Source organism: Lynx rufus, unplaced genomic scaffold (genome assembly GCF_022079265.1).
Source record: "Lynx rufus isolate CCGP_SWC_20201006 ecotype Redwood Valley unplaced genomic scaffold, mLynRuf1.p SCAF_20, whole genome shotgun sequence".
NCBI lineage: Eukaryota > Metazoa > Chordata > Mammalia > Carnivora > Felidae > Lynx > Lynx rufus.
In genome coordinates this window covers 4,788,707-4,816,690 of record NW_025814835.1, presented here as the reverse complement: position 1 = coordinate 4,816,690, position 27,984 = coordinate 4,788,707, and the positions used below count along the sequence as shown (strand labels likewise).

The 27,984-nt window shown below is 45.2% G+C and overlaps 1 protein-coding gene across 1 annotated transcript in view; it reads right to left on the bottom strand.

Annotated features, from left to right (window-relative positions):
- LOC124517120 (cytochrome b5) overlaps window positions 1-12,565 on the bottom strand; it is a 38,393-nt gene extending 25,828 nt beyond the window's left edge. The window contains exon 1 of the mRNA XM_047086374.1: window positions 12,305-12,565. Within this exon, the coding sequence (XP_046942330.1) occupies window positions 12,305-12,433 (129 nt within the window). The 5' untranslated portion in view covers window positions 12,434-12,565. The remainder of the gene's footprint in view (window positions 1-12,304) is intronic.
- Window positions 12,566-27,984: the final 15,419 nt, after the last annotated feature.

Genomic DNA, 27,984 nt, shown 5'->3' with positions numbered 1-27,984 from the left:
GGTTGCTCTGTTCCCTCTCCAGTGCGGAGTCATGTTCTACTCCACGCGTGGAGCCTAGCTCACCAAAGAACACTGCAGTTGCTTCCAGTTGGGCACTATTTCACATAAAGCTACTAGTCAATAGCCATTTTGTATCAATTTTCCAATAGTTGACCGTTGTGAACTACGAATTATTCACCTCATGAACGCCGAGTCCTCCTACACACCAGCATTGTTCTAGTTGCTGAGACTTGTACACAGGCTTTCATGCGGACACAGTTTTCATCTCTCTAGGACAAATGCCTAGGAGTGTGATCTCTGGGTCACATGATGAGTGTACGTTTAACTTTTCGTTTTTATTATTTTATTATTTTATTACTGAGAGACAGAGAGAGTGAGCGGGGGAAGGGCAGAGAGAGAGGGAGAGAGAGAATCCCAAGCAGGCTCTGCACCGTCAGCACAAAGCCCCACGTGGGGCTCAAACTCACAAACCGTGAGATCGCGACCTGAGCCGAAACCAAGAATTGGACACTTAACCGACTGAGCCACCCAGGCGCCCCTACGTTCAACTTCTTGAAAACAAGTTGAGCTCCAGAGTGTGCCAGTGTGCATTCTCAGAAGCAATTCCCACTGGAGTCAATACTGCCCCATCCTCGCCGGCATTTGGGTCACCAGTATTTTTTTTATCGCAGCCCTTCTAACAGGTTTCTGGTGGTATCTCACCGTGGTTTTAACTCGCATTTTCCTAGGGGCTAATGACAATGGACGACTTTTCGTGTGTTTATTTGCTATCCATCTATCTGTCTTTTTGGAAGAAACGTCTATTCAAGTCTTTTGCCTTGGATTGCTTCCTTATTGTTGAATTTAGAGAATTCTTTATACATTCTGGATCTAAGTCCCTTGTCAGATATGAAATTAGAAAAAATTTTCTGCCAGTCAGTGGCTTGTCATTTCATTCACTTAACAAGGTCTTTTAAAGAACAAATATTCTTCATTTTCATCAAGGCCCATTTATCCATTTGTTCCTGTTTGGACCACACTTGCACCGTCATGTCTAAGAACCGTGCCTAAGTCTCTTCAAAATCTTTTACGCTTTACATTTAGATCTATGATCTATATTTGGGTTATTTTTTTTTAATCAACTGTGAGATTTAAGTCAGGATTTATTTTTCAACTACTGATGTCCAATTGTTCCAAAACCATTTCTTGAAAAGGCTGTCCTTCCCCCATCAAATTGCTTTTGAATCTTTGTCAAACCTCAGTTGAAAGTATGTGCATGGGTCCCTCTCTGGGTTCTCTACTCTGTTCCACTGATCTACTTATGTATATCTCTTTGCCAGGACCGCACTTTGATGGCTGTAGCCATAACTTCAGTCTTAAATAGGGTGGTGTTATTAGCCATGGAAGGGTTTACACAGGAAAGTGACGTGCTCTGACTTAACATTTTAAAAGGTCACTCTAGCGGCACCTGGGTGGCTCGGTCAGTTGAGCACCTGACTTGGGCTCAGGTCATGATCTCTCGGTTCACGAGTTTGAGCCCCATGTCGGGCTCTGCGCTGACAGCTCGGAGCCTGGAGCCTGCTTCGGATTCTGTGTCTCCCTCTCTCTCTGCCCCTCCCCCACTCACATACTGTTTTTCTCTCTCTCTCTCTCTCAAAATAATAAAAACATAATCAAATTAATTAATAAACGGTCACTCTACTATCGTTAGAGTAAGTTGTCCCAGCAAGGGACACCAGGCAAGGGGCAGTGGAGACAGACCAGGGAGATAGCAGAAGAGGTGGGAAAAATCGGTCAAAACCTGACTACATCATAAAAGTGGAGCCCACAGAATGTCCTGCTGGACTCACGCAGTGTGTGACATGAGAGAAGGGTCAGACGTGACCTCCAGGCTCTTGACCTGAGCCAATGGACAGAATGGTCATGGAACGAAGTGGCTAAGAGTGACAACGGAGCCAGTTTTAGGAGGGAAGGTCAGCTCAGTTTTCTTTACGTCAGGTGTCAGGAGCCTAGTGGGCATCTAAGTGGAGATGTGAAGCAGGCCGGGAGTAGGAGAATCCCCACGTCTAGGTGAGAGGTCTTTTTGCCCTGGAGGTAAAAATGCACAAGCTGCCAGCACGTTTCAAGTCAGGACACTGAATGAGGAGGCTCAGTTCAACACTGGGCCTGCGGGCACTCCCACCCTGAGGTCAGAGGGGACACAGAGAGCGGGGCGAGGCAGGTGGGAGGAAAACCAGGAGACAAGGGGCACCGGAGCCACGTGCAAAAAGGGTCTTCAAGAGAGGGGGACATCTGGTCACGGGGTGCAGGTGAATCGAGCAGAGGAGAGTTGCAAATGGACATCACTGGAGACCTTAGCAAGAACAGTTCTGGAAAACTGTTTAAAAGAGAAGAGCGAAGACGAACTGGGGACAGCAGGCCTAACAACCCTTTCAGAAGGTTCTACTAAGCAAGGGAGCGAAAACAAGGAGGGCCAGGAGGGGAGCAGAGTCAAGACAGGCTGCGGGAATGTGTTTTAGGACAGCAGCAGTATCAGCATGCGTGACGGCCCAGGAGAACCACCCAGTGGGCCGGGGGGTGAGGAGAGGGCTTGTTAAGGCAGAAGAAAGAGCAGCAGGCAGCTAAAGAGGGAAGTGGGGTCATTAGCTCTGGGCAGGACCACGCCGCGAACCCCCGGCTTTGGCTCTCCGCTTTCGTCTCCTTACTTCCCAGGCGTGGTGCTCAGGGCCATTCTCACACTCCACGCTCTGAGGCTATGTCATGATCTGAAAGGTCTTAATAAAAACTCACCAGTTCCTAAATGTTAAGCTTCCGGGACAGAATTCCAGGCAAACATCTGTGGACCAAGAAAGGTCCACAGCATAATAAAACTAGTATGTACCATTTGCATGGAAAGAGAAAAAAGAAAAAAGAAGATAGTAGAGAGAATGGGTCTGTGTTCCTCCATCAGGCTCTCTTCCTCCACCCACTTAAGGAATATTTACTGAGCACTTACTATGTGCCAGGATGAGATGGACAGGGGCCCTGCTGTCTGCTGGGAAGGGCTGCAAACAAGCAAACAAGAAAAACAGCAGATACCGACTGAAGTATTCACAGAGAAGCACAGCCAGGTGAGAAGACAGGAGATTCCCCATCCTGGGAAAAGATACCGAGCTGCGATCTCAAGAGGGTAGTGATCAAGGGAATACACAGCACGCAGAGGGGAAGCCGTACACAAGTTTATAGCAGAAACAAGCCTGACTTTTCTGAGACACAGAGAGAGCCTGAGCGAGGGGTGAAGGGCAGGGGGATAGTGTTACCAGCTGAGGTGGGGGCCAGATCATGCAGACCTTATTAAACCAGGACACAGAGATGCAATTTTATTGTAAAGGCCACAGAAAGCCATTGAAAAGAATTCAACACAGAAACGGCAATCTATTTACACAACACGAAGCTTTTGATTTTCTTGTAGAAATGACATCCTCTAATATAACAACAACATACGTTCCTCCAACGGAAAACTCAAAGCAACCACCAATTTGGTGAAAGCAGTAAAATCCCGGGGGCTACATGAGGATGTGCTCTGAGACTCCGGCCAATTCTGCAGCCACGTGGCAGCTGCAACCGTAAAGGCCTAAGACCGAAGGGAAGCGGCAAGAAAGAGGGAGACCTTCCCAGGGCGGGGGGCCTCCTGTGGCTGAGACACTAAGTGGAAGGTGACGCAGGCAGACAAGGCAAGGCAGGGTGTCACCTACAGCTCCAAGGACAAGGACCCACGATCAGCCAGGGGGTGGGAAGGGGCAAGGGGGGATTAGCTGAACCCATGCAGGGATTTTATCAGAGTAGTAACCTCATCAGATTTCCATTCAGAACAACCCCTCCCAGGGCACTTACTTAAGAGGCCTTTCCAATTCGACCTTTAACCTCTTCACATACCTAACATAATGTAAACAGCAGTCTCTTCCTTAAACAAAAGTACACTGGGGGGGGGGGAGGGACATGGATTTGTAAGACCATCCAGGTGTCATCTGTGTTAGGAACAGAGTCACCTCCTGCGAGAAACCAGAACGGCTGCCTGTTTCCTTCACCTTCTGGAAGGCAACATAGTAAAATGCCAAAAGACAGAAAGAAAGGCACATTTTTGCTCTTTGACCTTCCAAGAGTTTTCCTTTTTTGTTCAATATTTCCATTCCCAACTACTCTCTGCTTTCCCCCTGGCTCCCGCAGTGATCTCCAGATACCGGGTGGAAATCTCAAAGCAAATACAGCAACTGGGTCCCAAATGGATGCCTCTAGTCTTCTAAAGCTCTCCCAGTTACCTTAGGCCCCACGCCCTGGTCAGGGAGTTAGCTGAAGAACGTGGGCTGGGAAGTCCTGCAACCTGGACTTAAATCCTGGCTTTGTCCTCAGTGGCCTTGTGACTGGACCAAGACAGTGACTCCGCCAGCCACATTTCTCTAATCTTTAAAAAGGAGAGGGGTGCCTGGGTGGCTCAGTGGGTCGAGCGTCTGACCTCGGCTCAGGTCACGATCTCGCAGTTCATCAGTTCGAGCCCCGCGTCAGGCTCTGTGCTGACAACTCAGAGCCTGGAGCCTGCTTCGGATTCTGTGGCTCCGTCTCTTTCCGCCACTCCCTCGCTTGCACTCTATCTCTTTCTCAAAAGTAAATAAACATTAAAAAAATTAAGCAGGAGAATACCACCACCAACCCGGGAGGATCATCTTGAGCATTGTAAGTGCGAATGCGAAGGAGGGCTCTGTGCACAAAAAGCATTCAGGAGACTCTCTAGCACATGCTCCATGCTAATCAACGTTCAGTAAGTGTCCACGGCTGTCCCTTTTACCTTAGCCCACTGGGATTTCTACCAGGGGAGGGAGTAGGAAAGACATTTAGGAAACACTTTCTGAAGAAGGAAAGAGAGGAAAGCGCGCTGGGTATATTTTGTGTCCAATTTTCGGCAGAGCTGTGCAAGACTCAGCGAACAGCCTGTTCATGATAAGCAACAGCAGGCACCGCGAAAAGAACACTCCCTCGGCCTTTACTGCCAAAGTGCAACAGGTGGCCACCCCTAGAAAGTCAGTACAGAAGACCCCGGACGGAGCCCAAAGCCATTAATGCCGCCCTCCTCCTCCTCCTCCCCGGGCACGCACTGGGCATCTCGCCCCTGCCCATCAGCAGGGCCAGCTCAGCGTCATCCTGGACACAGCTCTGGGCATGCGAGAAAGTGACTTCTTGCTGTCACCCGTGAGATGTCAGCTGCCACTAACCAGAGGTCGCTTACCAACAGGCTGAGACCAAATTCTACTCACCCTGAGGGAGCAGAGTCCCACATGTAGAACTCACTCTCCTGGTCCCCACACAGGGCTTAGTAAAAAACACAAGCAGCCAGTTAAGAAATACACATGCCAAGTTCAAAGGTAACAGGGAATGGGGCGCCTGGGTGGCTCAGTCGCTTGAGCGTCCGACTCTGGCTCAGGTCATGATCTCGCGGTTTGTGAGTTCGAGCCCCACGTCGGGCTCTGTGACAACAGCTCGGAGCCTGGAGCCTGCTTCGGATTCTGTGTCTCCCTCTCTCTACCCCTCTTCCGCTTGTGCTCTGTCTCTGTCCCTCAAAGATGAATGAATGTAAAAAAAAAAAAATTTAAAATCAAAGGTCACGGAAAAACAGCGCACTTCATAAAGACACAGAGAAGGGCGGTGAGCCACGGCTACTGAAATCCTCCTTTAGCCCGCTGCTACCTCCGGCCACTTTCCTCGGGGCTTCAACATGCACTAGTGCTGGCAACACCAGGAGAAACAAGGTGCTACTCGGAACAGCTGCATTTCTTTTTTTTTTTTTTTTTAATTTTTTTTTTCAACGTTTTTATTTATTTTTGGGACAGAGAGAGACAGAGCATGAACGGGCGAGGGGCAGAGACAGAGGGAGACACAGAATCGGAAACAGGCTCCAGGCTCTGAGCCATCAGCCCAGAGCCCGACATGGGGCTCGAACTCACGGACCGCGAGATCGTGACCTGGCTGAAGTCGGACGCTTAACCGACTGCGCCACCCAGGCGCCCCATGAACAGCTGCATTTCTAAGAAAATGTATACACGAAAGGGGAAAAACACGTTTCCAGACATGACCCCTTCTGAGAAAAATACACACCCAAATCATACAGGAAAGGAGGAGGGGGATCTTCCCGGGGAAGGAGCAAAGTCTCCCCGGTGTGTAAGCCCTGGTTGTGGCCACTAGGGTGATCACCACAGGCACCTCGGGAAGATGCAACCAGACGTGAAAAGCGTGCAACTCTTCACCCGGCAATCCCACTTATAAATACTTACGTGGACAACAAGATGCACGAGAAGAGAGGATTGCTTACATGTGTTCTAGGACACGTTTCGGTAAGACGGAAACAACCAGAAAGTAGGACTTGCTGAAGTTGAATGGTGCCCTCCACGCACAGGGGGACGGGGACAGATTACAAAACAGCCTACAGAGTTTTCTAATTTGTGTGAAACAAATCCACGTACAAGGTGTGCACACAGCTCGCGGGGACAACGTTCACCAAGACGTTCACAGGGGTCACCTCGGGGACTGGGACTCTGGGCAGTTTTGATTTTTCCCTTGCTCTTTTCCGCACTGTCCAATTCCTTTAGTAATCATGTGTTCTTTTCCCCCAAAAGCAATAAAGTCATACTTTTAACAGCTCCAGAAAAGAGATGATATCCCATCAGGCGTAGCACATATTTCTAAAAAAATTATAGTTCAAGTGAATTATTTGTACTTGGGCCCATTTTTGCTTTTCACATTATACTTTGATATATGTGCCTACTCCAGAAATATTGGACCATCCACACAACAAAAAATAATTATAATGCTTAACTTATAAGAAAACTTTATCCTAGTCAAAATACTTACTTTTCCAAGTGTTTTCACACATACTCTAATGTTCACAAACCTGATGCAGAAGACAGAATGTTCCCCACTTAAGAATAAAGAAATGATGTAGGGAATTTACCTGACTCATCCCAAATCAGGTCTAGTTTTCTTAACCCCCATCCAACACTTCCTATGGATGTCTAGTGGGACCTGGGTTGTTCAGACCCCATTGTATTAAAAGGTCTTCACTGGTGGTCTTCTATGGTTTGGGAGGACTTTTGGAATACCAGACAGCTGCACTAAGTAGAAAGGAGCGTGAATTACCCCTTGATTTAGCCAAACTGGCCTGCATAATCTAGTCTCCCTTCCTTTGGAATTTCCATCCACCTTAAAGGTAAATAAAAAACAAGAATTAACAAGTGTTGTTCTGTTGTTGTTCGGACTGTTCCAAAATAAAGTAACTCACAGGCACTCTTGAAACCTCTTCTCAAAAGTAGCAAAAAGTTATCACAAAAAAATAAAAAACAACAAATGTAGAAATATAAGAGGCTCTGCGCCCAGACTCACATTCCCCAAGTAGCCTTGTGAGATGTGGCTCTCCACCTGTTTCCCCAAGACGCCCGAGCCACCTTCACCCCTAAGGATCCCCTTACGTTTTCCTCCTAAAGACTTCATATTTTCTAAGTTTTATTTACCAAACTATGTATATGAAATAATAACATTCCCATTTTATATTCATCCAAGACATATTTGCAACCACAGTACCAGATTTAGAATATTATCCAAGTCCCTTGAAAAAAGGAAAGGTATCTAGGATTTTAGCCCTCAATATATATCACCCCATATCAAGGGTATATCTTCTGTGTTTCTCAGAATTTCAAGCACTTACACTCTCTTCCTGGGTCCAGGAGAACTGAGGTCCCCCAGGCTCAGAACCACTGATTTCTGCAAAGCAGGTAGCCATGTTCAAAGAAAATAACAAAAAGTAAATCCCTACAACAAAACACAAGTCTCTGAGCAAAAATGAGCCGACAGCTCTGTGAAGCAGAATGCTGTTAAGGAACATCCGTAGCACAGACACAGAGCATCAGCACCCAGGATGAGCAGAAAACGGTCTGTAGAAAAAGTCTCCATTTTGATCCCGTCAAAAAGGGGGCAACGTGACACAAAGACGTTATTCTCTACCACGTTTTTCAGGAAGAGATGGATTTCACAAATTAAACATCTATTGACTGGAACCAAAAGCAAGTTGACAGAACTTCATCGATTATCAGATACTTTCTTCTTGCCTCCCACAGCTCCTTCAAAAAAGGAACGCATACTGCCGCCCAAATCACAGAAAGGGAAAAACAAACCATTTTCTTTGCCTGGCACCAAATGCCTACGTTTTCATTGCAAATCACTGCCCCTCAAAGTTCTATAATCGTTAGTCCTGCGACTGATGTAATCAGATGACAAAACCCAACTTCACAAATATAAATTCAAAAACTAGTACTCAGGGCTGAGAAACAAACAAAAAAAAAAAAACCTAGTTCAAATGGAGGGAACAAAGCTCATAATTCTGTAGGTCAGCATCAGACAGTAAACAAACACCTCTGCTGTTTAACTTGCCGTTAATAATGAGCCCGTCTTCCCTCTCAGGTGTCTACCCTCCTCTTGAACAACAAACCAGTTTTTTAAGGCCATTATTTCAAGAGATAAAGCTTGTTACACAACTTAGAAACTTCACCTGTGCCCTCGAGACTGGAAGGCTAGAATTTGGATAATCCTCTCTCATTTCAACATCACCTGCCAGATTTACACCTTTACCTAAAATCTCCTATTGACACTCAGCGACACAGGATACTACAGAAGAAAAGCCACCAGCCTACCCTGCCCCAAACTAGTACAGGAATCTGCGTTTACCCGGGCATGGCCCATACATCAGCTACTGTGTTTTGTGTTTAACCAGAATTGCTGTTTAATTCCTACAATAACCCTGTGAAGTAGACACTATCATCATCCTCCCATTTCACCTTAAAATCTGAGGCAGGGGGTGGATAGTAGAGCAGTACCCCCTTCCACCCATCACACTACACATTTTCTCAACATGAATGGAGCTATGCATATAAACGTAGGATATTCTGAAAGGAGAAAATACTCATGAAAAGTCTTGCTGTCCATATGGATGTGTAAATTCATAGTACAGGGAGATCTCACCCATAATGATGGAAAGTTCCCTTTAGAAGTAGGAAGCCCCCGCCCCTTCCAAAATAGTGAAATACCTTTCATACTTAATACGTAAATTAGGGAAAGCGGAACATTCTTTAATTAGCAAACAAAGGCTTCCTGAAATCCTGGAACTTTTTAAATGATGGAAGAAAGGGGGCAGGGCAAGAAAGGAAGAGACAGATATCCTGGTCTCCTTTCTATGTCAAAAGAAGGTAGGAGAGGGGCGCCTGGGTGGCTCAGTCAGTTGGGTGTCCGACTTTGGCTCAGGTCATGATCCCACAGCTCGTGGGTTCGAGCCCCACGTCGGGCTCTGTGCTGACAGCTCAGAGCCTGGAGCCTGCTTCAGATTCTGTGACTCTCCCTCTCTCCGCCCCTCCCATGCTCATGCTCTGTTTCTCTGTCTCTTAGTAGTAAATAAACTTTAAAAAAAATTAAAAAAAAAAAAAAAGAAGCTAGGAGATCAACAGGACTGGCCTAATAAAATGATGGAAACAGGAGGGATCTAGGAAGAATTACACCTGGCAAAGGGTCCTGCGGAAGCTCTCTGAATGAGAGGAATTGTGTTCAAGATGCAGGAAGCTGGGGCGCCTGGGTGGCTCAGTCGGTTGAGCTTCCGACTTCGGCTCAGGTCATGATCTCATGGTTTGTGAGTTCGAGCCCCGCGTCGGGCTCTGTGCTGGCAGCTCAGCGCCTGGAGCCTGCTTCTGATTCTGTGTCTCCCTCTCTCTCTGCCCCTCCCTCACTCATGCTCTGTCTCTCTCTGTCTCAGAAATAAATAAACATTAAAAAAAAAAATTAAAAAAAAAAAAAGATGCAGGAAGCAACAGGCAGGGATCCCAGAACGGGGTATCACCCCAGAGAGGCCCGCCATCCTGCCACTGTGTCCAACTTCAAAATGTGAGCCACCTTCCTTGGCTACCTTGATCCAGACCCCGCTCTGTGGGCCTATCTCGTCCTTTCCAGCCTGCCACTGTGGACTTCAGGCCCTGTTACAGAGCCCAAGGCCCCCCCGGGGTCCACTCCTTGCTGAACTAGACTCAAGAGACCCCAGCTTTTTCCTGTGCTATTCCTCTTTCTGCAAACGGAAGCTTCTGGAAACAAAATGATGTCTCTTCTTCTCAGGTTGTAGTCTTCTGAGAGAGATGTACCTCTAAGAGTCCAGAAGATACTGAACTTACTGGTCAAAAGCAAGAGCATAACTACCAGAGAGCAGCGGGGCTCCAAACTCAGGTCACAGGCTACAATGGGGAGCATTTTACCAGGTGTCAATTGAGAAAAGAAACCGGAACCACCCATATACTCGTTTTCATTTACTGCACTGTAAGTAACTTTTACTTATCTCACTGTGTTAGTTATCCAGTAATAGTGATAAACAGACATTCTCAGGCTACTTCGAGAGAGAGTACTGAAAGCAGAGAAATCATGGAATTGGCCGCCGGCTAACTTACCCACCCAACAGCTTGTGCACGTCTCTTACAAGTTAGAAAATTTTGTGCAATGTCCTCTTTCCTGCCTCACCAGAATGAAATGTAAGTGGTTTAAACTTTAATACTCTTCACCTTCTTATGATCTCCTAAGAAATTTACCCTTAAAGTTATCCAGAATACATTTTATGACAGTGATTCTCCACTGGGACGGATTTGGGGGCATTTAGCAACAATACCGGAGACATTTTGGTGGTCACAACTGGGGCAGGGAGTGCTGACGAGGGGGGGTGGGGAGGAGTGGGCAGGCCATGGAAGCCACCTGTACAACACAATGTACAGGACCGAACCGCCCAAAATAGGAAAAAGAAAAAATCCTTCAAAAAATATCCCATTACTCTTTCCGAAATGTTCTTTTTTTTACAGACAGAAACAAAGAAAGCACACGCTGAATCGTAAAACTCTTGAATTACATACATACCATGGGAGAGGAACAGTTGCAAGCAGACCTTTGGCACCAATTAGCCCTGACTTTATGCTGCAGCAAACATGCCCGGGCTCAGTGGAAGGGGCAGATCAGATCTGCCTCCCCACTCTAAACCACTCCTAAATCGGGGTGCTATTTTATCTTCTGGCACAGCACCAAATGGCGATTTAGGAGTAAAATGTCTTATTAATAAATATCAGCTTCAACTCTTTTCAAAAGTTTAAAATATCTTTTCTGCAAAAGTCCTCTGATGTAAATTGTGATCCAGCTAAGACCAGGCCTCTATTTTCATTTTCCCCTCCAACTATATAAAAATGCCCGGCACTAAACATTCTCTGGGCAGGGGGAGATAAAGGAGGGGGAGTGTTGCGTTCAGATTTATGATTCAAACTCCCGCACAGTGACAAAAACAAATCCAGAGGTAGCAAAGAAAAGCGTCTTAGAATTTGCTGCAAAACTTGTAACCTAATGCAAAGAATCTTATCAAAGGAATGTTTTCTTTTACGTTAGGCAAACTTATTTTATAACTTCCAAAGCTAAGGATCAAGTCCCACTGGCAGTTTTCACTACCCTATCCTTCTTCCTTCCTTCTTCACCAAAGCCTCCCACAGGCCGCGGGTTGACCTCCTAGTTCCCGGAGTCCAGCACTACCTCGCTGTAAAGTCCTCTCTGGATGCGGTTAACAATCACCGCGCTCCCTCCTGGGGAACGGGGTGGGCATGGAACGTGGGGGCGGGGGGGCCCGGGGACAGCGGTGCGGACCACACCCCGCCCTCTGAATTCAGGGTCCTCTCTTGTGGGATCCCACTGTTCTCAGGATGGGTGCTATCCAACCGGCCTCTCTCTACTGGAAATCCACTCCCGGAATAACAGAAATAGGACGATCCCTGTCTGCGATGGAGACCCCGTTTATGCAAACTCATAAAAGGGTCCCTTCAAAATCCTTCCGCAGCTGCGCCCTCTCCTAGGGAAACAGCTCCAGACCGATTTCGCTTCCCGTTAAGTGCTAAGTAGTGCTCTCCTCCGCACCGCGAAGGGAGGCAGTTTCTGCCCGAAGTGGGCACGCCGCGGGCTGCTACAATGGCTCACCGGCGGCGACGCTGGTCGAAGCGCCGCGGAACGCTCCCAAGTGTGCGCGCACAGGTGCGCAGACTCCGGGGGCGCGCTCCCAGGTGTGGACGCACAGGTATGCACACGCAGATGTGCAGAAGCGAGGAACGCTCAGGTGTGCAGAGCCGGGTGCACACACGGGCGAGCACACTCCACACTGCCGCCCGCGTCAACCCCGCCGCGCCGCGAACGACAGACCGGTCGCCGCACGGAAACCCCAAACCCCAGGCGGCGTCACGCCTCACCAACTCACCTCCTCCAAAAACTTGGTCAAATCGTACACCTTGTGGTGCAGGATCAACCAGGTGCTCTTGCTGTGGTTGTGCTTCTGGATCTCTTCCAGGGTGTAGTACTTGACGGTCTGGTCCGACTGCTCGGCCATTTCGGAACGCGGTGGGCCTCAGGCCGTGCAGACACCAGCCGAGCCGGGCGAAGCGGGGCGCGCGTCTCAGCTAGCTGGGCCCGGGACATTCCCGGAGCCCCGGCCCAGCGCCCAGAGCGGGGCGGCCCGCGCCACGGAGGGGGCGGTGGCGCACGGCCTCCGATGACTGGACAGAATTCCTGTCACTCAATGGGCCCGCCCCCGGCCGACAACCTCCGCCAACCCGAGAGCGCCCCCGCCCAGCGCGCGGGTGTTGACTGGCTGCAGAAGGTTCCCTTCCCAAACCCTGTAGCTGGAGCGCGCTGAGGGCGTGGCCAGTGAGGCGGACCGCGCGGCGGGGTGGGGCGGGGCTTCCCGTGCGTTTGCGCAGAAGGCAGCGGGACGAGGGGCGGACAGCGCGGGAGAGAGAGAGTAGGAGGCGCCCGGCGGGAGCGGGGACGGGGGCAGCAGTGCGCGGGAAGAACCGGCCCCGCTGGGTGGCCGTCGGAGGAGGGTCAGCCAGGACCAGCGCACTGCGCATCACTGCGACTTCGCACTCGGATCAGATCAGCCAGTCCTGGCTGTCACTGTGTAACAAAGGCTCTCCGCAGCGAGTCTGTTAACTATTAAACTGTTAACTAGCCTCAGGGACTTAAAAACACACAGTGCCATCACTCCGCCTCAGAAAAAAGTGTGCTGGCCAGAACCGTCGCTCTGTAATTTTGCTTGACACTCTCCGCTCCCCAGGCTTGCCCATTTCTCACAGGGGAAAAAAAAAGGGAAATTATTTGTTCTATACAAAGCAAAAAGTCCTAATTATTCCTAAAGCTCTGAAGCACTTCTCCGCTTCAGGTAGGCGAGTACCTGCATGAATGCCCTGTCTTGTCTCAACAGTATATTGGTTACATAAATCCTAAAGGATCCATAGCACTTGGAATGGACTCTGGAATACCAACTCCCTAGCTGAGCACTCCTAGTAAGATTTACAAACGTTTGATTAAAAAAAAAGGGGGGGGGGACTTGAAATCCCAGCCTGTGATAAAGTAATCCGACATTTATTAAGGCCCTTTTCAGCATTAATAGTTCATTCCAAAAAGACCTACACAAGTTACACATCCAGGTCATGGTTCTAGGGACTCAACACAGCTCTTCCACATTAGAGCCTCATAAATGTGAGTTCCCTTCCCCCCTGCTTACCTCCTCCATAGGAATGCATGGCCATGGAGAAGGAAACACTTTTCCAAACATTCCAAACATTCTTTAGCCTTTACATATGACAGAATACATTGGATTTCATATATTGAACCATCCTTGCATCTCTGGAATAAACCCCACTTGTTTATTGCTAAATTATACTTTGTTAAAGAAGTTTTGAATCTGTGTTTATGAGAGATATTGGTGTGTAGTTTTCTTTCATGCATTGTATTTGTCTGGTTTGGGTATCAGAGTAACAGTGGCTTCATAGAATGACTTATTCCTTTTTTTCCATTTTTCTGGAAGAGATTGTGTAGAATTGGTCTTATTGTTCTTTAAAAGTTTGGTAGAATTCTCCAGCGAAACCATACGGGCTTGCAAATTTCTTTTTCGGAAGGTTTTAATTCATGAATTTAATTTCCATAACAGTTCCAGGACTATTCAAATGATCTATTTCAGACTGGGTGACTTGTGGTAGTTTATACTTTTTGAGGAATTGATCCATTTCACCTAAATTGTCAAATCTATGTGTGTTGTTGTTCATAATAGTCCCTTACTATCCTTTTAATGTCTGCAGGGTTTATATTGATATCCTGTTTACTTCCTGATACTAGTAATTTGTGACTTCTCTCATTTTTTTGTTGTCAGCCTTACTAGAGGTTTGTCAGTCTTGCTGATCTTTTCAAAGAGCCAGCTTTTTGTCTCTGATTTTCTCTATTTTTCTTTGTTCAATTTCATTAATTTCTGTTCTTTATTATTCCTTCTGCTTGCTTTGTGTTTGTTTTCCCTTTTTTTTTTTTCTAGTTGCTCCAGGGCAAGAGTTTAAATTATTGATCTGAGATGTTTTCTCTTTTCAAATGTATACATTTAGTGTTATACCTTTCCTATACACTTTAAATTTTTTTTTTCAACGTTTTATTTATTTTTGGGACAGAGAGAGACAGAGCATGAACGGGGGAGGGGCAGAGAGAGAGGGAGACACAGAATCGGAAACAGGCTCCAGGCTCTGAGCCATCAGCCCAGAGCCCGACGCGGGGCTCGAACTCACGGACCGCGAGATCGTGACCTGGCTGAAGTCGGACACTTAACCGACTGCGCCACCCAGGCGCCCCTCCTATACACTTTAAAAATAGTAAACCAGATTATACTAACAGATTCCCTGACAGTTCTCAAAACTGCTGATTCTCCCCATGACTTCTAGCAGAGCAATGAGCCTCTTGAGGTCATGGCTACATCTGTAATACAACGTCAATACTGTTCCAGATTTCAGTCCCAGTTCCAACTCCAGAAGTGGTTAAAAACAAAACTTCAGCTATAGTGATCTGGATCCTGCCCCGGGTTGAGTGACTTATCAGATACATAACTGTTCAGTTGATCCATGAGCTAGTCAGTTAACTGTTCTAAGCCACGGCTTGTAAAATGCTTAGCACAAGGTTTGGCATATAGAAATCAATCAATAGATTTTAGCTAGTGCTATGATTATTACTCAACAAGACTTCTTTGTTCTAAAACACAGGTATGAGGAAACATTTTATCTGGCAGGTACTCCAAAGTGAAGTAAATCTAGGCAAATTTGCAAACAAACCTGAGAAACTGAAGGAACACAAACATTCACAAACTCCTCCTGACTTCCCCTGGCAAAGACATTTTTGTAAACATTTACAAAAGCCAAATCCACTCCTAAATTTCCTCAGGTAAAAATACACCATAAAAAGCAGTCAGTCTTCTTCCACTGTAGGGCAAAAATAAGCAATCCTGATTATATTTTTAATTTTCTAATTCTTTCTGTCACTCATGCATAAAATGTGCTTGAACAGCCTTTTCCTACCCATTGATAATTATATTTGTCATTATATAGGTATAACCATAGAGAGCTGGTTCCCTCAAACAAATGGACACTTCAGCAAAGATGGAAGCCTAATACAAATACAATATCTACACAGATAATTTGCATTATTTCCAGGTCTTTTTTTTTCTTCAAATTTTTATTTAAATTCTAGTTAGTTAACATATAGTGTAATATTGTTTTCAGGAGTAGGATTTAGTGATTCACCACTTACCTAAAACACCCAGTGCTCATCACAACCAGTAGCCTCCTTAATGCCCATCACCCATTTCGCGCTCCCCCCCCCCACCTGCTTCCCTTCATCAACCCTCAGGTTGTTCTCTATCCTAAAGAGACTCTTACAGTGTGTTTCCCTCTTTTTCTCCCCCTTCCCATATGTTCATCTGTTTTGTTTCTTAAATTCCACATATGAGTGAAATCATACTATATTTGTATTTCTCTAACTTATTTCGCTCAGCATAATACATTCTAGCTCCATCCACTTTGTTGCAAATGACAAGATTTCATTCCTTTTGATGGCCGAGCAATACTCCATTGTGTATACACATCTTCTTTATCCATTCATCAGTCCATGTACATTTGGGCTCTTTCCATAGTTTGACTATTGTTGATAATGCTGCTATAAACATTGGGGTACATGTTACCCCTCCAAATATGTATTTTTGTATCTTTTGGGTAAATACCTAGTAGTGCAATTGCTGGGTCATAGGGTAGTTCTACTTTTAACTTTTTGAGGAACCTCCATACTGTTTTCCAGAGTGGCTGCACCAGTTTGCATTCCCACCAACAGTGCAAAGAGGGTTCCTCTTTCTCTGCATCCTTGCCAACACTTGTTTGTGTTGTTAATTTTAGCCATTCTGACAGGTGTGAGGTGGTATCTCATCTTGACTTTGATTTGTATTTCCCTGATGAGTGATGTTGACATTGTTTTCATATGTCTGGTTAGCCATCTAGATGTCTTCTTTGGAAAAATGTCTACTCGCGTTCTTCCCATTTCTTAACTGGATTATTTGTTTTTAGGGTGTTGAGTTTGATAAATTCTTTATAGGTTTTGGATAGTAATCCTTTATCAGATGTGCCATTTACAAATATCTTCTCCCATGCAATACACTGCCTTTCAGTCTTGTTGGTGGTTTCTTTCACTGTGCAGAAGCTTTTTCTCTTGAAGTCCCAATAGGTCATTTTTGCTTTTGTTGCCCTTGCCTCCAGTGACATGTCTAGTAAGAAGTTGCTGCAACCAAGGTCAAAGAGCCCACCTCTGTTCTCCTCTAGAATTTTGATAGTTTTCTGTCTCACAGTTAGGTCTTTCACCCATTTTGAATTTATTTTTGTGTATGGTATAAAGAAGTAGTCCAGTTTCCTAGCACCAGTTGCTAAAGAGACAGTCTTTTTTCCATTGGGTATTCTTTTCTGCTTTGTTGAAGATTAGTTGACCATACAGTTATGGGTCCATTTCTGGGTTTTCTATTCTGTTCTATTGATCTATGTTTCTGTTTTTTGTGCTAATACTATACTGTCTTGACAATAACAGCTTTGTAATGTAGCTTGAAGTACAGAATTCTGATGCCTCCTGCTTTGCTTTTCTTTTTCAGGATTGCTTTGGCTAGTCAGGGTCTTTCATGGTTCCATACAAATTTTAGGATTGTTTGTTCTAGCTCTGAAAAAAATGCTGGTGTTATTTTGATCGGGACTTCATTAATGTGCAGATTGCTTTGGATAGTATAGACATTTTAACAATGTTTGTTCTTCCAATCCGTGTGCATGGAATGTCTTTCCATTTCCTTGTGTCATCTTCAGTTTCTTTCATAAGTGTTCTATAGTTTTCAGCATACAGATCTTTTACCTCTTTGTTAGGTTTCTTGCTAGGTATCTTACGGGTTTTGGTGCAATTGTAAATGGGATTGATTCCTTGATTTATTTTTCTGCTACTTCATTATTGGTATATAGAAATGCAACAGATTTCCATACATTTATTTTATATCCTGTGACTTTGCTGAATATGTGTATTACTTGTAGCAATATTTTGGTGGCATCTTTCAGGTTTTCTATGTAGTATCATGTTGTCTGCAAGTAGTGAAAGTTTGACTTCTTTCTTGCCCACTTGGATGCCTTTTATTTCTTTTTGTTGTCTGATTGCTGAGGCTAAGACTTCCAGTACTATGTTAAATAATAATGGTGAGAGTTTATTTCCCTATCTTCTTCCTGACTGTAGATAAATCTTAGTTTTTCCCCAAGGAGGATATTAGCTGTGAGTCTTTCGTGTATGGCTTTTATGATGTTGAGGTGTGTTCCATCTATCCCTCCTTTGTTGAGGATTTTAATCAAGAATTGATGCTGTATTTTGTCAAATGTTTTTCCTGTATCTATTGAGAGGATCATATAGTTCTTATCCTTCATTAATGTAGTGTATCACACTGGTTGATTTGCAAATATTGAACCACCCCTGCAGCCCAAGAATAAATCCCACTGATCATGGTGAATAATTCTTTTCATGTATATTGCATTCCATTTGCTAATACCTTGTTGAAATTTTTTGCATCCATGTTCATCAGGGATATTGGCCTATAATTCTCCCTTTTAGTTGGGTCTTTGTCTGGTTTGGGAATCAAGGTAATGCTGGACTCGTAGAATGAGTTTGTAAGTTTTCCTTCCATTTCTATTTTTTTGGAACAGTTTGAGAAGAATTGATATTAACTCTTCTGTAAATGTCTGGTAGAATTACCCTGGGAAGCCATCTGGCTCTGTACTTCTGTTTGATGGGAGATTTTTGATTACCAAACCAATTTCTTTGCTGGTTATGGGTTTGTTCAAATTATCTATTTCTTCCTGTTTCAGTTTTGGTGGTTTGTACATTTCTAGGAATTTGTCCATTTCTTCCAGATTGCCCAATTTGTTGGCATATAATTTTTCATAATATCCTTACAATTGTTTGTATTTCTATGGTGTTGGTTGTAATCTCTTCCATTCATGACTTTATTCATTTGGGTTCTTTCCCTTTTCTTTTTGATAAGTCTGGCTGGGGGTTATCAATTTTATTAATTCTTTCAAAGAACCAGCTCTTAGTTTCATTGATCTGTTCTACCATTATCTTTGTTTCTATTGTCATTTAATTTCTGTTCTAATCTTTATTATTTTCCTTCTTCTGCTGGCTTTAGGCTTTATTTGCCGTTCCTTTGCTAGCTCCTTTAGGTGTTAGGTTAGGTTGTGTATTTGAGACTTTTCTTCCTTCTTGAGGTAAGCCTGTATTGCATTATACTTCCCTTTTAGGACTGTTTTTGCCTCATTCCTAAGGTTTTGGACAGTTGTGTTTTCATTTTCATTTGCTTTCGTGTACTTTTTAATTCCTTATTTAACTTCCTGGTTAACCCATTCATTCGTTGGTAGGATGTTCTTTAACCTCCATACATTGATGGTCTTTACAAATTTTTTCTTGTGGTTGACTTTAAGTTTCATAGCATTGCGGTCTGAAAGTATGCAAGGTATGATCTCAATCTTTTTGTACTTGTTGAGGGATGATTTATGAACCAATATGTGATATAATCTGGAGAATATTCCATGTGCACTTGAAAAGAATGTGATTCTGCTGCTTGAAGATGAAATACTCTGAATATACCTCCTAAGTGCATCTGGTCCAGTGTGTCATTCAAAGCCATTGTTTCCTTGTTGAATTTCTGTCCATTGCTGTAAGCAGGGTGTTAAAGTCCCCTACTATTATTGATTTATTATCAATGAGTTTATGTTTGTGATTAATTGATTTATATATTTGGTTTCTATCAAGTTAGGGGCATAAATATTTACAATTGTTAGATCTTCTTGATAGACAGACCCCTTAATTATGATGTAATGCCCTTCATCTCTTGTTAGTCTTTGGTTTAAAATCTAGTTTGTCTGATATAAGTATTGCTACTCTGGCTTTCTTTTGACATCCATTAGCATGATAGATGGTTCTCCATCCCTTCACTTTCAATCTGTGGGTGTCTCTAGGTCTAAAATGAGTATCTTCTGGGTAGCATATAGATGGGTCTGGTTGTTGTTATCCATTCTGATACCCTATGTCTTTTGATTGGAGCATTTATTCCATTTACATTCAGAGTGATTATTGATAGATATTAATATAGTGCCTTGTGTAAAGTTGGTGTTTCTGGTGATGTTCTCTGTTACTTTCTAGTTTTTGTTGTTTTTGGTCCTTTTTTCCCCAAAGAGTCCCCTTTAATATTTCTTGTAAGGCTGGTTTAGTGGTCACAAATTCCTTTAGTTTTTCTTTCTGTTTGTCCAGAAAACTATCTTTTAAGTACTATATTAGCATACATTAACTTTTTCCTTCAAAAATATCTAAATCTCTAATATGTATAGACTATTTGGTTGATCCCTCAATAATTTCCTATCTAAAATTTTCTAAATTTTGTATATTTTTATTCACTTTCAAATAAAGCACCTATGACTGAAGTTGTTTTTATCCATGTATATTTATAATACCAAATGTCAATTGAGAATCTCTGATCAATTGGACTGCAGCAGCAGAAATGAAAAGTAGAGAGCAATGGGTATTATCTGACCACAAATCTTATACAAATGTCTGAAGTTCATTGCACAGGTAGGGCAATTTTCCTCACTGACTTCAAACAATGACAAGTTAATTATATGCAGGTTATCTTATTGTAAATACATTCTTAGGCACATTTTCCTTATAAATACATCTTTAGGAGTAGGCAAATAATGAGAGTAAATATTTGATTGTAGAACATGGTTGCAATATTAAACTTATTTTTAAAAATCTCTTTTTGTCTCTAGCACAAGTAAATAGAACAAGAGTAAGATGGTATAGATAAGGAAAATTCCAGATATCCTATTTAACTTTGTAAAGGGTTTAGGGTTCCAGACAGTTCTATGAAATTCAGTTGCTGGTGTTCCCAAGTCAGAAGCTTGTAAATCATCCAGGTCACCCTCAAAATTGATTCTATCACTGCATTCCAGAGATTTTTCCTCGTAAACATCTAATGAGTGCTCTTTTATTCCTCGTACCATTTTGCCAGATCTGCCTTTCATGATTAGTTGCCTACTACCTGTTTACAATATCTCAACAGGTTCTTCTTCCTTCTAGTCTCCAATTCCTCAGTCCCATATTCCATAGAACAGTGAGTCTAAAATTAAAATCTGATCACATCACTTCTTGCCTAAGACTTTCCAATGTCTTCCAATAACTAAAGTTCCAATTCCTTACCAGAGCATCCAAAATCATTCAAAATCTGCCTCTCTCCAGCTTTATCGTTTGCCATTTCCATCCCAAGCCTACAGCCTAGCAACAGTGAGCTATTTTTAGATCCCTGGAGATAGAGCATCCTTTCCTCACTCCCATACCCTTGCTCAAGCCCCCTTCTCTACCAAAGTATCCTTCTTACTCCTTCCTCCCAACTCCTTTTTCTTGGTCTAGGACTCAGGACCCTTTCTGATTCAGCCTAGGGGTCACCAATGGAGGAGGCATGTGCTGATCACACTTTCCCCTCCCACTAGTGCCCTCTCAGTATTCCTTGATTCTCTGATCATCTCTATCACACACTCACTAAGTCATCATTCTACGGGTCTGTCTTTCTCACTGGGCCCAGAGTTCCTCGAGGGAAGGTACAGTTTGGTCATAGCTATGTCTCCATCACAGGGCCTAGCACTTAGTATGTGCTCCATAAGCATTTTTGAATGAACATAGGTACAAATGTGATATAGAAGATGGCATGTAAGAACTTGGAAATATAATTTTATTACAACCATACAGAAAAACGTGAACTAATTTATTTGTCTGTCACTAGCAAGAGAATTAGCCAAGTTTTCTAGCTTTTCCTGAGACATCTACTAAAGGTAAAATTGTTTTCTTTCTTTCCCAGTCTAGGAAACAGAGAGAGTCTAATTGCTGCAGCAGCATGATAACAGTTAAAATGAACAGTGTGCACATACAGGACCTACCCAAAGTGCTCAATGCATCCACATAAGTGTACAAGTAATGTGAAGGATGAAGAGGGCAATGGAGTTCTTGCAAGCTGGAATCCCCATGTCAGAAAGTTACCTACCTGAACAAAAATATCATTTAGGACCTGTAAGGTTGATGCTAGAAGGAAGTAAATATTAGTCTCTAGGTATCCTTCTTTTCCTGATTCTATCACTGATTACTGTTTCACTCCCTGCCACCTGCCATCACCCTACTCTCTTCCTTGGCACTCTGGCAGAAATATGGATAAATAGCTCTCTCTTTGCTTTCTTATAGCAGGGCCAGAATATTCAAATGAACTTTGCTAAAGGAAGCAAAAAAATAATTTACCACCACGTACTATGATCCTAGAGCCTGATATAGTCTATTCATCTTTAATAAATGAAGCAGCAATGTTAATTCAATAAGTTCGTCAAATTCTCAAATCTCCTTAAGTGATTATGAGGTGCACACCCAGTAAGTCCCAGGCTCCCTCCATATATTTGAGGAGAGCTGATTATGCTCTACCCATAAATACAATCTTAGACATCCAAACTCTTCAAATTCCAGGCAAAGGTGCATGGTAAACACAGCCTCAACCCCCCACCTGGGGCTTATCATCATATGCCAGCTTCCTGACTAAAGACCTGACTCTTCCTCACGTAATCTTTCTTAGAAATGACTTCACTTTCTGGGGTGCCTGGGTGGCTGAGTTGGTTGGGCGTCTAACTTTGGCTCAGGTCATGATCTCACAGTTTGTGAGTTTGAGCCCTGCATTGGGCTCTGTGCTGACAGTTCACAGCCTGGTGCCTTCTTTGGATTCTGTGTCTCCCTCTCTCTGCTCCTCCTCTGCTCACATACTCTCTCTCTCAAAAATAAACATTAAAAAATTGTTTTTTAAAAAATAAATGGCTTTATTTTCATGTGGTACTAGCTTACCCCCCCCAAAAAAATGGCCTAATTTTTGTATGTCCAGACAATTTAAACATGATTTAATACAATGCAACAGCCTTAATCATCATAAAAGAGATACATTCAGTCAAGCTGGAGGTGGAATCTTTAAGAGGATTCTTTCCCATCTGGAATGCCTGTGAGTGATAAACAGAAACATAAGTAACTCATATACCTGGTAAATTAGCCTGTCCACAAGCTTGTCATCAAAATGTATTCTGTCAGTAAAGTTTTTCCCAGGATAAAAATTCTGGTTGGTCCTATTACATTATGTGCCTTATTAATTAAAAATTATGATTTAATGTTTAGTATAAGTGGAGGTACGTATATGTTTTGAAATTTAATAATATAAATGAGCACCAGTGAACCCTTCACTTGACTTGGGGACTACAGTTCCTCCCATATCCCATCCTTCTGCCATCCAAAAATCATTATTATCCTGAATTGTGTTTAACATTTCCTTGCTTGTAGAAAAAATAGTTATGCACATATACCAATAATTCATTGTTCAGCTTTATTTATTTTGAGAGAGACAGAGATAGCATGAGTGGGCGACGGGCAGAGAAAGAGGGAGAAAGAGAATCCCAACCTGGCTCCTCTGTGCTGCCAACACAGAGCCCGACATGGGGTTTGAACTCATGAAACCATGAGATCATGACCTAAGCCAAAACCTGGAGTCAGACACTTAACCGACTGAGTCATCCAGGAGCCCCCATTGCTTAGCTTTGCTTGGAGAACTACTGAGCTTTACAAAAATGGGATTACAATGTATGTAGCCTTCTAGGACTTTTTTCTTTTTAATGTTTTATTTTATTTTTGAGAGAGAGAGAGAGAGAGAGAGAGAGAGAGAGAGAGACAGGCAGAACGTGAGCAGGGGAGGGGCAGAGAGAGAGGGAGACACAGAATCCGAAGCAGGCTCCAGGTTCTGAGCTGTCAGCACACAGCCTGACGTGGGGCTCGAACCCACAGACCATGAGATCATGACCTGAGCCGAAGTCAGACACCCGACTGGGCCACCCAGGCGCCCCAGACTTTTTTTCTTAATAAGAATTCCCTTCACAACATTCTTCATAATAATCCCAAACTGGCAGCAATCTAATTGCCCATTTAACCTCAGAAAGGATAAAATGAAGCATATACACACACAATGGAACACTATCCATTATGTAATGGAAATGAAATGTAAGTAATGAAAATAAGACACTGCTACTCTCAACAATATGGATCTCATGGACATGTTTATGAGCGAAGCTAGACATAAAAGAATTCATGTTGTATGCTTCCATTAATAGAAATGTTCAAAATTAACAAGATTAACTTACAATTTTCGCAGTTGGGACAGTGATTACTTCCGGAGGAAGTGGGTAAATGGCTGGGAGAAGGCATGAAGGGGAATGTTGGAGATGCATGAAGGTAATGTTCTATTTTTAGATATGACTGGTGGGTAAACAAGGATGGGCATTTTCAAAAAACCATAAAACTGTCTACTTATGACTTATTCACATTTTGAAAGATTTATCCATGTTTTCACAAAAAGCAATATTTCATCTTCATGGAATAGAACTGGATAATTAGCACTTGGGTGTTATGTGATTTCAAGTATTTTTAATTCTGCCGTGTTAAAATCGTTGAAGTCAGAGGCCGTAAGTTCAATAGCAGAGATATTAAGAACAGGAAGTGTTGACAGGTGTGCTTTTCAGAATGAGGAACACTAGGTTTATCTTTATTTAAATATATAAGAAAGACCATGGAGAAATATGCATTTATTGTTAGATGTAAGCTGAATCTATATTTATTTTTGACATTGTCTTCATGCAGTTGTTTTTTTCCCTATGTGTATATCCCAGGTAGGATAAAGAGCTTTTCTGTAATCTTCAGCGGTTTAATAATTCCAATGATTGCGGACATAAAACCAGAGTATAAAAGTTTAGGACAAAAAGTTTATTTGTTGGAATGTTTGTTTCAGAAGATTTTATTTTGTTCACTTAATGTTGCAAACTACATTTGTCATAGGGGGCTGATTTTGCTCATCAATCTCATGATAATTAATTACTTACTATGATCTCCCAGCTGGTTATAAGTAACCAAACAATTAAGTATTGAGCACTTTCTCAATGAGTTAGGAATATACCTAAAAGGACTCCTCTTTGCCAAAGTTTATTTTGCAAATACAAAATAAGTAATGATTCCAATAGATCAAACATCAATCACGAAACGAAATCTCATCCTTTCACGATAGAACTTCTGGAACCTGGTAAGATGTGAGGTTGAAAAATGGCTCTTTGCTTAATAAAAAATATGCTGGCATTCCACACAGGAGGTTCCTCCTCTTCTCCAGGAACTTATATTGGAGTCTGCCAGGATTCAACGTAAGGGCTTCTTTTCTTCCTACACTCTCTCGGTGATCTGGTCTTGTGGCTCTATTCTATTTTATTTTTTTAAGATTAGCTTTTTTTTAATGCTGATTTTTGAGAGAGAAAGAGACAGAGCATGAGCAGGGGAGGGGCAGAGAGAGACAGAGACACAGAATCGGAAGCAGGCTCCAGGCTCTGAGCTGTCAGCACAGAGCCCCACGCGGGGCTTGAACTCAGGAGCTATGAGATCATGACCTGAGCCGAATTTCCAGGCTTAACCGACGGAGCCCCCCAGGCGGCCCTCGGGGTTTTAAATACCATCTATAACACACACATCTTTCCCCGGACCTCCTCCTCTTCACTTCTCAAGGTCAACATGTCCAGAACGGAACTCGTGTTGATCTTCATCCCCAAACTTGCTCCTCCCACGGTCATCCCCCTCTCAGATGATGGCAATCCTATCCTCCCAAGTCATTAGTACAAAAACCTTGGAGTTAAGCTTGACTCCTCTCTCTCAGACCCCACATCATACCATGTCCAAAATGTATTAGATTTAACTTCAAGTATCTTGGGGCGCCTGGATGGCTCAATCGGTTACGTGTTGGACCCTTGATTCCCACCCAGGTCATGATCTCGGCGTTTGTTGAGTTCAAGCCCCGCATCAGGCCCTGCGCACTGACAGCTTGGATCTTGCCAGGATTCTTTCCCTCTCTGTCCCTGCCCCTCCCCCCGCCGTTTCTGTCTCTGTCTCTCCAGATCAACCTAAAAAAACCCAAAAAGAATTAGCTATAACTTCAAGTAGCTTCACGGCCCAATCCAACCTCGTCGGCCCTCTCCTGAACCTAGCACATCCCCTCTCTCTCTCGGATTACTGCCATTGCCTCCTGACCACTCTCCTCCCTGTCCCTGTGTCCCCAGCAGCCCCCTCTGAGCACAGCAGCCCGGTGCGCCTATTACAACACGCACAGCTTAGGCCTGATGCCCTCTGTCCGGCTTGGGCTTCAACCTCTCCAGACCCACTGCACCCCTGGTCACCTCCTGCCTCAGGCCCTTGCACTCGCTCTCCTCTGCCCCACAACCTTGTCCCCTAACATCCGAGTAGCCACCCTCTCCAACCGCCTTCATGTCTTACTCCCGTGTCGCCTTCTCCACGAGGCCTCCTGGCCTCTGTCACCGCCTCTCCCCACACTCCGTCTTCCCGGCCCGCGTTATGTTTCTCCCATGCGCCTAGCACCATCTCCCATCCTCGTATGTTGCTCATTTATCCCATTTCCTGTCCCTCAAGGAACAGGAACTTGTGACGCGCAAGCAACGTGTGAGGTCCACGACTCCACAGAATGCTGTTCGCTTAACGCCCCGTCGCTAACTCCTGGAAAAGCTCCAGGCACACAGCAGGCGCTTAATAAATACCTGTCAAACGGACGGGAGGCACGTCTAAGGCGCCTGCGCCCTACTGCCTCTCCGCGGCACGCGGCAGAACGTTCCGGCCAGGGCCGATTCGGCCACCGCGGGCCTTGCGGGCGACACAAAAGGCTCGCTTGCCTCTGTGAGGGCCAGGAAAGCGGCCCGCACGGCGTCGGCGCCTGCGGCTCCCCCGCGGCCGCACTCCGCCCACACGGCCGTGCGCTTCCTCTGGCCGCCGGGCCTCGCGCCTGAGCCCCGCGGACGTCAACCCAGGCCCGTCCCTCCGGGACCGGCCGGGACGCCGGGCGGGCGCCGACGTCAGCAACGTAGGCGGGAAACGCTGGGCGCCCGGGGCACGCCGGGAGCACCCGATAGGTGGGGCGGGCTGCGCACGTGACACGCGGCAGGCCGGGACGCTCGGGGCACGCCGGGAGCGTGTGGTGCGCGGGGCACGCTGGGAGGGCAGAGAGGGGAGCGCGGGAGAGGCGGCTGAGGAGCGCGGGCCCTGAGGCCGGGAGGCGAACGGCCCTCGAAGGCGAACCCGGGCCGAGCGGGAGACAAAGGGGTGAGGGAGCCGGGCAGGGAGCGGGGAGGCCGCTGCAGGCCCTGCCGTCTCCCCTCCCGCGAGAAGGGAGAAGGCTCGTGCTTCTCCCTCGGGAGGCCGTGGCTTCCACGGGTTTTAAAAACGTGCTCCCGGACGTGGTTCTCCGCCAGGAAGCGATCCGCGGCGGCGGGGGGCAGGGGGGACCCCGTGCCAGCGCCCGGAGCAGCGCGCGCCGACCTTGTGGGCCAGTGGTGATGGCGGAGGTGGGGGTGGGCGGGAGGACAGGCCCCAGGTTCCAGTCTTCAGGGCACCTTTTTTGACGGGTTAGTCACAGGGTCGGCGCTTACACCCTGGATTTCAGCCGAATGAAGACCTTGGCCATGTTTCCACCGCGGTCCTCTAGCCTCCGGGCCGCAATTTGGCGCACAGGCCGCGGGCTGCTCAGACCCCGGCCCCGGGGCCAGGCTTGCTTGCCAGTGGGCTCTGCGAGCCGTGGAGGGCGGCCCCTGCTGCTGGGTGATCGCCCCGAGGGAGGGCAGTGTGGTACCGCGGTTCCCGAACGACACGTGAGCGCGGGCGGCAGGGTATCCGGGAAAAGAGAAGACGCTCTCTATCTGCGACTTGGCCTGGTCGCGAACTCGAAAAGCAGATTTTTGCGCGCTCCTGAACAGAGCAGTGCGGTTTGCGTGCTTTTTTCTGGCTAGTTTTTGAAGACAGGCGGAAGAGGAGGGGGACTGCTCGAGGGGCAGAGAGATGGGGACAGAGGATCTGAAGCCCACAGGCTGACAGCAAAGAGCCCCGTGGAACTCAGAAACCCGGAGATGGTGACCTGAGTGGAACCCAAGAGTCAGAGGCTTAACTGACTGAGCCACCCAGGCGCCGCATCTGCCAGAAGATATTTAAAGGAAGAACGACAAAGTCATTTCCGTGGGAAATGGGTTTTAGAAATAAAAGTAGCGAATCACAAACTTTCGCCTATGTCTTTGACTGAACTTCTTTAAAATATGCACAACACAGGGGCGCCTGGGTGGCTCAGTCGGTTCAGCAGCCGACTTCGGCTCAGGTCATGGTCTCACGGCTCGTGAGTTCGAGCCCCGCATCAGGCTCTGTGCTGACAGCTCGGAGCCTGGAGCCTGCCTTGGATTCTGTGCCTCCCTCTCTCCCTGCCCCTCACCTGTTCATGCTCTCTCTCCCTCTCAAATAAATGTTAAAAAAATAGGAACATTAGAGAAGTTTATTAAATAAAGACAATGTGATAGAAATAGATCTAGTACCTAGATTAGAGGAGGCATTTAAATAGCTGCTTTTCGTATTATTGTATTC